This window comes from Xenopus laevis, chromosome 3L (assembly GCF_017654675.1).
Source record: "Xenopus laevis strain J_2021 chromosome 3L, Xenopus_laevis_v10.1, whole genome shotgun sequence".
NCBI lineage: Eukaryota > Metazoa > Chordata > Amphibia > Anura > Pipidae > Xenopus > Xenopus laevis.
The window spans coordinates 33,423,090-33,435,313 of NC_054375.1; the positions used below are offsets into that span (position 1 = coordinate 33,423,090).

The 12,224-nt window shown below is 34.9% G+C and overlaps 1 protein-coding gene across 14 annotated transcripts in view; it reads left to right on the plus strand.

Moving 5' to 3' along the window:
• LOC108710881 (protocadherin gamma-B5) overlaps positions 1–12,224 on the plus strand; it is a 234,383-nt gene that overhangs the window by 69,382 nt on the left and 152,777 nt on the right. For 2 of the 14 annotated variants that reach the window (XM_041586112.1, XM_041586119.1), the window contains exon 1: positions 8,612–11,181. The exons of 11 other annotated variants lie outside the window; for them this stretch is intronic. In XM_041586112.1, coding sequence (XP_041442046.1) covers positions 8,761–11,181 — 2,421 coding nt within the window. In that variant the 5' untranslated portion in view covers positions 8,612–8,760. Of the gene's footprint in view, positions 1–1,939; positions 4,530–8,611; positions 11,182–12,224 lie in introns of those variants that run through there. One more of the 14 variants, XM_041586098.1, reaches the window with a different exon arrangement.

Below are 12,224 nucleotides of genomic sequence, written 5' to 3' on the forward strand. Positions count from 1 at the left end.
TTAAATTCTCGCAAAGAAAAATTTGTTTGCGCAAAGGTATAACTTTTTGCATTGCGAAAAGTTTTTCCATTACTGACTTTTATTACATTCCCCCAAATCAGTTTCATGAAAATAAATACCTTTTTTGTAATTGTATGAGATCCATCAGTGATTTTGTACATCTTTTTGTAAGTGACTTCTTGCAAAACTATTGGAAATTTAGGGTGTATTAAAATAAATGGTCTTAAGGGAAATCTAAACCCCAAAATAAAATGAATGTTAGCTTACCTAGAGCTCCCCTGAGCATTTCTCTAATTGACATGAATGTTGTACTTTTAGTGGTTTCTGAGATATTTGCATTTTTGCACTTCTGATTTCAGGTTTTTGCCACTACTGAGAGTTAACAATCCTAGTGTTAACTGAATCCAGGAGGTGCATAGAAAATGCATAGACAATTAAGGTCACTTACACTCTGGGCCTTTAAAAAGCTGCTGAGCTAAAGCCTGTCTTATAGTATTAAACTGTTAATATCTCAGAAACCAATAAAAATAAAAGAATGTAAATTGCAAAAGTGCTCAGTGGACCACTCGGAATAAGTTCACCTATTCATTTTTTGGGTTTAGTTCCACTTTCAGAGCACTCCTTATCTAGTAACCCACAGTAACCAATAGGTAGCTAGCATTTACTGGTCACCTGTTTGATATTGTAAGGGCCCGAAGGCACAGTTGGAGTGCGGACCAAGGAGGAGGCAGGTAGTAACCAAGTTCGTTGTAACAGAAGGATGAGGCAAGAGAATAGTCAAAGTCCAGGCAAAAGTTCAATCCAGGCAGCGAAGGGTCAATCTGAAATAACAGGCAAGGTTGTTGCACAGGAATCAATCAAATAACACACCCAGGAATTCACGAAGATAAACCTATACTTGGGTAATGTCTGCAGTGTCCAGAAGGCTTAAATAGGCAGAATTGGCGCCAAAGTTTGGGCGCAATGGCGTCATGACGCTGACGCTGGCGTCGCCGGCGACCAATCGGCAGGCGAGAAGATGCTGGCGTCATCTCGCTGCGACCCACGGGATCCACATGGGGAAGCAAGGGGTCGCCATTTTGGACGCCGTCGCCATCTTGGAGGTGAGTAACTTCCATTTCCATTATAGATATGGGTTAGTAGACAAGGGCAGATGTTAGACTTTGTATTACATTACCCAATAAGTCTGTTTATGAACTGATAGGACTAGAGTGAGGTCACGATGCAGTAGGCAGTTTACCTAGGGTGCATTTTGTCTACTCATTATTCTTTATGTTTCTACAAACATGTATTGTTCTGTTTGCTCACATTGCTATAGGTTATAAGATGGATTCTAAAATGCCTACTTTATAAAGTTTGCATTCAAGGAGAAACAGGTAGACCTTTTTTAAGGTAATTTTTATGGCTTTGTCATTGACATATATGAAACTATATTTAACGCAAAAGCTACATAAGTGTTATTTTATAAACTAATGGTCACTAATGGTTTGAGGCTGTAATTAGAAAATTCTTTACCCGCTCCAATAGATTTCTTGCTACAGTACATCCCTCCTTACTGTGCCGTAAATGCCTACATACATCATTTTAATACACAGTAAGAGAATGCCTTTCAGATTTCTATAAATCAGTAACACAATGTGTATTTACATCTAAAAGTGCTCTGTGGAGATAAAAATGTGCAGTTTTTCAAAACAATTTAGACAACAGTACATACAAATATTTAATAAAAAATCTACTTTTTTACAAATGTTATTGTTTTAATATATCTTTCAATAAAATCTATTTTATAAGAGATTTTTAGAAACATAGAATATAGTTGTCAGTCTTGCAGTTCCCTATTTGTGCCTCAGAGCGCCGCTATTCACCAAGTAAGAAGAACATTGCAGTGGAAATCTAGTGATACTCTTACCACTCATTCACACTGCAGATTCTCAAGGAAGAAGGCAGACACTTTCTGGATTCTCTCTTAAACATCTTGGACATAACATATGTGCATAATATTGCTAAAGAAGTGGATTACAAACTACTTTTTCACTGAAACCCAGTGTTTGCTTCTAAAAGTGCTTTGTTCCATAAAATTTCACATGGAGAAAATGGCTGATGTGAAAAAAAATCAAGCACAGTCATACAAGGAAATCAGATGGCAAGTAACATTTTTATTCCTATTTTCATGGCATTGTCATTTAGTTTCTGGTCAGCTTCATTATTCTATTGTTGAAGAATTAAGAAAAGAGTCTGTTATTGCAAATATTGCAAAAGATCTTGGCTTAGACATTAAGCAGCTATCATCCAGAAGACTTCGTATTGTTTCACGTGTTTCAGAGAAATATTTTTCTGTCGATTCAGAAAATGGAAATTTATATATTAAGGACAGGATAGACAGAGAGACCCTGTGCAGGAAAGAAATTACCTGCTTCCTAACCTTTGATGCAGTGGTTGCAAATCCTTTAAATGTCTTTACTGTTAAAATTGAAATTCAGGATATTAATGATAATCCTCCAGTTTTTTTCAATGATATTGTCACATTAGAAATGATTGAGCTTACTCTACCAGGAAAGCAGTTTGCTTTACAAACTGCTGAAGACCCAGACATTGGCACAAATTCTGTACAAATATATAAGCTCAGTGACAATCAGTATTTTACTCTGAATGAAAAGACCAGCTCTGATGGAAGCAAGATTCCAGAACTTGTTTTAGAGAAATCTCTCGATCGGGAGTCAAAAAATATTCATGAGTTATTCTTGACAGCCTCAGATGGGGGAACCTCAGCAAGAACTGGCACAGCTCTAATTAGGGTCATTGTTACTGATGCCAATGATAACATACCTGTATTTACACAAGAGGTGTATAAAGTGAGCATAAGTGAAAATACTCCAGTTAACTCGACAGTGCTCCATGTAAATGCATCTGATATGGACGAAGGTACAAATGCACAAATCACCTATTCCTTCAGCAAAACATCTGAAAACAGCTTTCATTCAAGTATGTTTAGCATCAATTCCACAAGTGGTGAGATTAAAACAAAGAACATTTTGAATTTTGAGGTGATAAAAGATTATGAAATATCAGTACAAGCCAAAGATGGAGGAGGCTTTGTGGCCCATTCAAAAGTATTGATAGAAATAACAGATGAAAATGACAATGCACCTGAGTTATCAATTACATCATTATTTACCCCTATTCCTGAGGATACCACACCTGGCACCGTGATTGCACTGGTTGAAGTTCATGATCAGGACTCTGGACAAAATGCAGAAGTTGACTGTCAGATATTGGGTTCGGCACCATTTGAACTAGTTTCATCCTCAGACAGATTCTATCGAATTATTACGTCAAGTCCCTTGGATAGGGAAAAAGTTTCATGGTATAATATGACAATCCTAGCTACAGACAAAGGAACTCCTCAACTTTCCAGCAGAAAGTTTATCAAGCTGGATATATCAGATGTCAATGACAACCCACCAGTGTTTGTAAGATCTGCCTATACTGTTTATTTGCCTGAAAACAATTTACCTGGAGCCTCAATATACAGGGTACATGCATTAGATATTGATATGGGAGATAATGCTAAAGTTATTTATGCAATTTCCAACACCAAAGCTGAGGATTTTCTAGTGTCTTCTTATTTTTCTATTAACATTGAGACTGGAGTTCTTTATGCTCAGCGATCCTTTGATTTTGAGCAGGACAAAGAGTTTCAAATGAATATAACAGCTAAAGATAATGGATCACCATCTCTGAGTAGCAATACAACATTAATCATGCGAATAATGGACCAAAATGACAATGCACCAAAAATCTTATATCCGTCAATAGAAAGTGGGGATTCATTGCTGTTTGAGATGGTTCCATTTGCTTCAGTTGAAGGTTCTTTAATAACCAAGGTGGTTGCAGTGGATGCAGATTCTGGTCATAACTCTTGGCTTTCTTATCATTTCATACAAATATCAGAATCACCCCCTTTTAGTATTAATCAGCATACAGGAGAAATCAGAACATCACGTGTATTTCAGGAGAAAGACTATTTGAAGCACAAGGTTGTGGTAATGATAAAAGATAATGGACATCCATCTCTCTCAGCAACAGTTACAATTAACCTTGTTGTTGCAGATCATTTTCAGCAGCTTGTCCCCCAACTAAACAATCAGTTCACTCATGATGATTCACCTTCTAATTTGCAAATGTACTTGGTAATTGCCCTCGCTTTAATTTCTTTGCTGTTCATTTTAACTGTTCTTTTGGTGGCCATATCAAAATGCAAGGAGTCAAAGTCTGTAACAAGTTTTGGACCTCTTAATACAAATTTATATTCTCACGTTGATCCCAGGTTTCTCTCCACGTATAATAACAGTACATTGCCCCTTCCCTACTCATACAATGTTTGTGTGGCTTTAGACTCTTCTGAAAGTGATTTTACATTCCTAAAGCCAAGTCAGAATGTCCCTGTAGACAATCTTATTGATGCTGATGATTCAAGACTTGGAAATGAAAACTTTAAAGATACTTTGCCACCAAGCAATCTCATACAGGTGAGTTTGTCTTGTTTGTCTTGTTTCTGCTGCAATCTCAAAAATCATAAAGAAAATCAATCTCTCTTTACTGTCTGTGTATAACAATCCATATTTGAGTAATTGGGTAAAATTTCTTTAATTATATATAATGTCATACAGTTTATATCTTTTTTATGATATAATATTGGATCATATAAAGTATTCATTAACTGGATTTACTGTATATGGGTTTTGCATCAAGGTGTGATTGCAGTTATTGGAAAGAGATTTAGAATTGTTCTGCTTGTACATATTTGTATATTAGCAAAATTGCATGGTAAGTTTAACATTTGACTGTTATTTAGAGTTTGCTGCTTGGTTTTTGCAAATAGGCATACAATGTTGCAGATGCTTTTTGAAATTTAACACAAACTTCTTTTGAAGGTTCAAAGAACAGAATCAATGTATGGCAATTCAGAACACAGTATTCAATTTCCATGTATAATTTTCTATCTGCCATTGTATAATTTTTAGAGGAGGTTTGCATAGGGTGGGGCAGCAAATAAGGGGAGCATATTGGAGAGTATATTCTCTCTTATATGCTTGCATTTTACATAAAGAAATAGTGATTGGCATTCCACTACTGGGTTCTGCTAGGTGATAAAAATAAATATTTACTCTGGATAGTGATGAGCAAATCTATCAAATTTTGCGCTGTCAAAAAATTTGTGAAATGGAAAAAATTAGCAAAACACATTGAAGTCAGGGGGAGGTTTTTGGAGGAGACTTTTGCTCCATTCCGTGGTGACTTTTTGCAGAGCACGATACATTGGATTCTATGGACGTTTTTTTGTGTTGTTCTGCGGAAAAGTCCATACCTGGAAAAATTTCACTCATGAAGTAATTTAGATTTCAGCCTGCTGGGCATGTTTTTGGTTATGTTAAGTACAATTATGTAAGACAAGAGCTCATTTTGGCTGTATGTTACACTTATGAAACAATAACAATATATGGAATTGTCAAATATTCAATACTGTCAAACTAGGTGTTGAAAGGCTTAATTTTAAAAAAAAGAAATCTATAAAACTCCTATTTTCTTGCATGTTAAATCAACGTTCTTGGCAAGCTAAAGTGTGAACAGTTTATGTACTTAAAGGGGAACTATCGTGGAAATGGAAATTTAATATAAACTTCATCATACTGGAATAAGAAAATTTCTAAATACAATCAATTAAAAATTCTGTACCATTTCTGAAATAATCAAGTTTATATTTACTATTCTTCCCTCGGCATCTGTCTCTCTTAAGTCTGAATCTTGAATCCAATATATCTTTTAGGGAGACTCCCTTTGCCAAAATAAATATTAGAGCTCACTTTATTAAAATCACCAGTAATGCCATCTCTCTACATGCAGAATTTATGCCAAAGGCAGTTATTTTGTTATGTTTTGTTTGACCTGAAACCAGTTATTTGAGTGAGCTCTAGTACATCTGCTAAGAAAGGAGCACAAATGGTACAGAATTTGCAATTGATTGTATTCAGAAAGTGTATTATTTCAGTATCATGAAGCTAAGATTACATTTTCATTTTTGCAATATTTAGGAATTGATCTTTAGTTCAAATGACAACTTGAAAAGTGTTATACAAGTAATAAGGGCTTACTTATTTGATACATAATTGTCATCGGTACATTTTCTAGTTACTGCAGTCTCACTGGGTTTAGAAGATGACTTTTCACCTTCTTCTGGATTAACTAGTCGTAGTTAGACAGGTTTAATCTAAGAAAAAATGTTGAACTTAAAGGAGAAGGAAAGGCTAAAACTAAGTAAGCTTTATCAGAATGGTCTATATAAATACACCAGTAACCCCTCAAAGTAATGTTGCTCTGAGTCCTCTGACAAAAGAAACACCACATTTCTTTCCTTCTATTGTGTACACATGGGCTTCTGTATCAGACTTCCTGTTTTCAGCTTATACCTCCAGGGCAGGGCTTGCGCATGCTCAGTTTACTCCTCTCCCCCTCCCTCTCTGCTGTAATCTGAGCTCAGAGCTATGAGTGAGCAGGGAAATTCAGGCAGGAAGTGATGTCACACCAAGTGAATATGGCAGTCTCTATCCTAAACAAACAGAGAGAGTTTCTAGAGCTGTTACTCAGGTATGGTAAAGCATTCTACAGAATAAATATAGTGTTATAGCTTGTACTATTGTGGCTAATCTATTGACAATAAACTTCTTCGGTACCTTTCCTTCTCCTTTAAATGTTATATTAATGTTTCTTAAAATGTTTGGATCTTTAATGTGAAAAGCTATTTTACTGCCCATTCAAATGCAATCAGCTGTAATTATTACGATTGAGATTTTGTTAGACACTATTTTTGAAAGGGCAGCATTTAGTGGGCAGCTTACCTAGTGTGCATTTCTTTCTACTTGCCTTTTAATTAACTGCCATTATACTTGTCTACTACCATATATTGCTCTGGTTGCAACAGCTCATAGTGGTGTAAGTTATATGACAGACACAGCAATTTATACATTGCACATTTGCTTTCAAGGAGAAACAGGCCATTTATGTTGGAATAAGAAGGGACAGGGGCAATTTTCTGAAGCAATAACCCTGGGTTACAGGTTTACAAATACTACCATTACTTGACCATTTAAAATTTAAAATTGTATTATAATACAATTTAAAAAAAAATCTATACCTGTTGCTTGAAAGATTATGCTTTGTATTTGACGTATGTGTAAGTGGAATAAGACAGAAATGAGTGATCTTTTTTATTGCTTTGTTATTGAAATATATGGGAATATATATTTGTTTACCCTTGGAGCTTCATATATTTAACTTCCCATAAATTATCTGTAACTAAGCATAAACTGTAGAACCAAATGAACCTTGTTTTGATTTGTTCATATGAATGGAAGATTCCATACTGTTGGTCAGCCGAGCAAGGCCACTCCTGCCATGAGGCAAGGATAGCATGCGGCCATTTACCATGCGCAGCAAAAAGTTACTTCTGTTACATTTACAAGCCATATTTCTGTTTTTAAAAATGAAAATGTAGCTCTTCTAGTGCAGAGAGTGCAATAGCAGTTCCCCCCACCAAAAAGGTAAGCGTCTGCATCCCCAGAAAGGGCCCTAACTAAAGCAACCTGTTAATGTCATCTACAATACTCACAAAAATATTTTAACATATTTATTGCCTTACAATGTGATTACTTTTTACTGTAGTGCCTTCAAAGATGGAACCCTTGTTATATTAAGCAAGAAAAGCAAAGTATGAATCATTTTAAATAGAACCAGCCAATTATTTGTCAATCATACAGTTATAAATGTGTTTTGCATTATTTATGCCATTATGAGAGCTGTGCTATTTATCTATATATGTATCTATTTATGGTATTGCAAAAAGTATGCTGTAAGAGATATAGTTCATTTATTATAAATATTCATTTTTTTTGCAGTTATGTTATTTACATAAGGTGGTAGGTCTTCCCGTCTTTCGTTTTTTTTTCTCATAGAACATTTTAGTTTGCGGAGATAATCACTGTTGTGTGTTGCTTATCTCTTTTTTGTTGCAACTGATGTCTTGCCATGAAAATATTCTCTTTTTTATATCATATGGCCTGTTTATCAACATACATTTTCAGGTGCCTACAATCACTCACAAAAAAGTATATGTCTGTTGTTAATTTCTGTGCCTTGTGTTGAACAACATTAGACTTTTTGAGAAGTGAGCTAATAAGACTATACTTATTTCTGTTCATTTGTATGTTTTTGATAGGAATACAGTTTGTTCTTACACAGAAAATAATATATAACTGCCATATAATAATACTAATAATAATACTACTACTAATAATAATAATACTACTACTACTACTACTACTACTAATAATAATAATAATAAAAATAAAATGTATACCTATTTTTGAACATAATATAAACAAATCATTTTTTTAAAAATAAAAAAGTTAAAAAGTTTTAAATATACTGAATTATTTTGCATTGATGCAGTTCCCCATTTGCGCCTCAGAGCGCCGCTGTTCACCAATAAGGTGAAATATGTGGAACTGGAGATACAGTGATACATTCATTCCACTTGCTCACACTGCAGCTCTGCAAGAAGGAAGGCAGACATATTGTGGATTTTACCATAAGCAGTGGGCAGCAATTATTTATTTGCCCACTTATTGGGATGTAAAAGCTGTATTTTCCACTGGACTACAAATGCTGTGTGTCTAACAGGAATTCTCTTTATATATTTTGAAAATGGATGAAAGGAAAATTCAGCAGAGCTACTATGGAGTCAAATGGCAAGTAACATTTTGTTTCCTATTCTCCATTCTTTGCTGTTTAGTCTCCGGTCAGCTTCATTATTCTATTGTTGAAGAATTGAAAAAAGACTCTGTTATAGCAAATATTGCAAATGATCTCCAGTTAGATGTTAAAGATCTCACAGCAAGAAAGTTTCATATTGTTTCACGTGTTTCAGAGAAATATTTTTCTATTGATTTGAGAAATGGGAACTTATATGTGAAAGACAGGATAGACAGAGAGACATTGTGTGGGACAGCAACTACCTGCAGTCTAACCTTTGATGCAATGGTTGAAAATCCTTTAAATGTGTTTAGTGTTAAAGTTGAAATTCAGGATATCAATGATAATCCTCCAATATTTTTTCATGACACCATCACTTTAGAAATTATTGAATCAACAACACCAGGAACACAATTGGCTTTACAAAATGCAGAAGATCCAGATATTGGCATCAATTCTAAGATAGCATACATGCTCAGTGACAATCAGTATTTTAAACTGAGTGAAAGGATCAGCACCGAAGAGACTGAATTTCCAGAACTCATATTAGAGAAACCTCTAGATCGTGAAACCCAAAATATCCATGAATTAATTTTAACAGCTTTAGATCAAGGAAAACCAGAAAGAACTGGCACTGCTTTGATTAGAGTTATTGTGACTGATGCTAATGATAATTTACCTATATTCACTCAAGTTGTTTATAAAACAAGCATAAGTGAAAACACTCCTATCAACTCCACAGTTCTTGCTGTTAATGCAAAAGATAAAGATGAAGGACTTAATGCACAAATCACATATTCCTTCAGCAAATCATCAGAAAACAACCTTTATACATCTATGTTTAGCATCAGTCCTACAAATGGAGAAATTAAAACTAAAAGAATTTTGAACTTTGAAGAGAAAACAAACTATGAATTGTCAATTCAAGCTAAAGATGGTGGTGGTTTTGTGGCCCATTCAAAAGTATTAATTGAAGTTATTGATGAAAATGACAATGCACCTGAGATGTCCATTGCTTCATTATCTACTCCTGTCCCAGAGAATTCTGCTCCTGGTACTGTTATTGCACTGATTGAAGTTTCTGACCAAGACTCAGAGGAAAATGGAGACGTTGACTGCCAGATAATTGGCACAGCACCTTTTCAATTAGTATCATCTTCAAGCAGATTCTACAGAATTATTACCACAGGTCCCTTGGACAGAGAGAAAGTTCCTTGGTATAATATCACAATTCTTGCTACTGACAGAGGATCTCCTCAGCTCTCCAGCAAGAAATTCATCAAATTGGATATATCAGATGTTAATGACAACCCACCAGTGTTTCTAAAATCTACTTATAACACTTATTTGCCTGAAAATAATTTACCAGGAGCTTCAATATACACTGTTCATGCAACCGATCTTGATATGGGAGACAATGCAAAACTTATTTATTCAATTTCAAACGCAATTACAGAGGATTTTCCAGTGTCTTCTTATTTTTCTATTAATATAGAAACTGGAGTTCTCTATGCTCAGCGATCATTTGACTATGAACAACAAAAGGAGTTTCAAATGGAAATATTGGCTAAAGACAATGGCTCTCCACCTCTGAGTAGCAATGCAACCTTAATTATCCATATAATGGATCAGAATGATAATGGACCAAAAATTTTGTATCCCTCATCAGAAAATGGGGACTCAGCATTTTTTGAGATGGTACCCTTTACCTCTGAGCAAGGAACCTTAATAACGAAAGTAGTGGCCGTAGATGCAGATTCAGGACATAATTCTTGGCTTTCTTATCAATTTATACAAGGGTTAGAACCATCTCACTTTACCATTAGTCATCATACAGGGGAGATCAGGACATCTCATGTGTTTCAGGAAAAAGATATTTTAAAACATAAGCTGGTTGTAATGGTGAAGGACCATGGTAATCCTTATCGCTCTGCAACAGTTACATTAAGCCTCATCGTGGCAGACCACTTTCAACAGGTGGTTCCCAAACATAGTAATCAGATAACTGATGAAGGGCCTCAATCCAGTTTACAATTGTACTTGATGATTGCACTCTCTCTGATATCATTTCTGTTCATTTTTACTGTTATCTTGGTTGTTGTATCAAAGTGTAAGGAGCCTCATCCTCCGGCCTTTGGATCTCTAAGCACAAACCTATATCCTCAAGTAGATCCCAGTATACTCTCTAAGTTTAATAATGGGACTCTGCCTCTTCCATACTCCTACAATGTCTGTGTGGCTATGGATTCATCTGAAAGTGACTTTACATTCTTGAAGTCAAATCAGAATGTTCCTATAGACAATCTTATTGACACTCAGGATTCAGGACTTGTGTCTGAAAATGTTATTATTCCACCCACCAATTATATCCAGGTGAGTTAATATTTTACTGTATAAAATGGAAGTAATAAGAACATTCTGTTACATGTTGTCAACCATTTACTTAATATTTACCATACATTTATAACTGGCCATAAGATCTATCTATTTCTAACTGAACTGTATGGGCCACTAGTCAATGTGTGGTCCTTGATGAGTTTTTTCTGTTATTGCACAATTTTGTGTTTGTAGTAGAGCTGATTGTGGGCATCAATTACATACTTTCTACTAGTACCAGTTTTTATTACAGCCCAGAATCACAGACCTGAAAAAAGCCTGTGGGAGTTTGAATGAATTAGGGCATGTCTGGATATAAAAGGATGTGGTACATCAGGTCATCATGCAAGACTTGTACAATATTTAACAGATGCCAGTGAGCCTGATATCCTTGAAACCCATTTGGTGTTTGACATCTGGGAGCCTGATGTGTGGTTAATTACAATAACATTTTAGAAAATATTCTAAGCATGATCAATTATTAGATAATATATTTTAAGAATTTTAATGAAATAACAGACTAACCACATAAATTGGTATTTATAAATTATATATGCCATTTCTGCATTACTGTCAGACATTTTCCCAGACATGATTGAAGCTGGTAAAGGGATGTGTTAATTGTGACCATAATATGTCTTCATTATTTCCAAAATGTATAGACCTGCTGCAGAAACAATTCAGGCGGGCTAGGGTTACATTATTAAAGATATGGGACCCCTTATCCTTATACCCATTTTGCAGAAAACTCTAAAAATATAGAAAGGGTGTCTCCCATAGAATCCACTTTAAGCAAATATTTTTTTCAGAATGATTGTACTTGATGGTAACTAAGCTGCATGAATCTATATTGGTGGCAAAACAATCCTATTGGTTTTATTTGAAAGGCTTATTTATTAAAGGTTTTTGAAACCACAACTAAACTCACTTTCTCTAAAATCACAAATGCCATTACATTTATTGAAAGATCAGAATAAAAAAGTAAGATTTGAAAATAATGCTGAACAACCTGAAAAAATATGAATACCTCTAAAAATTAA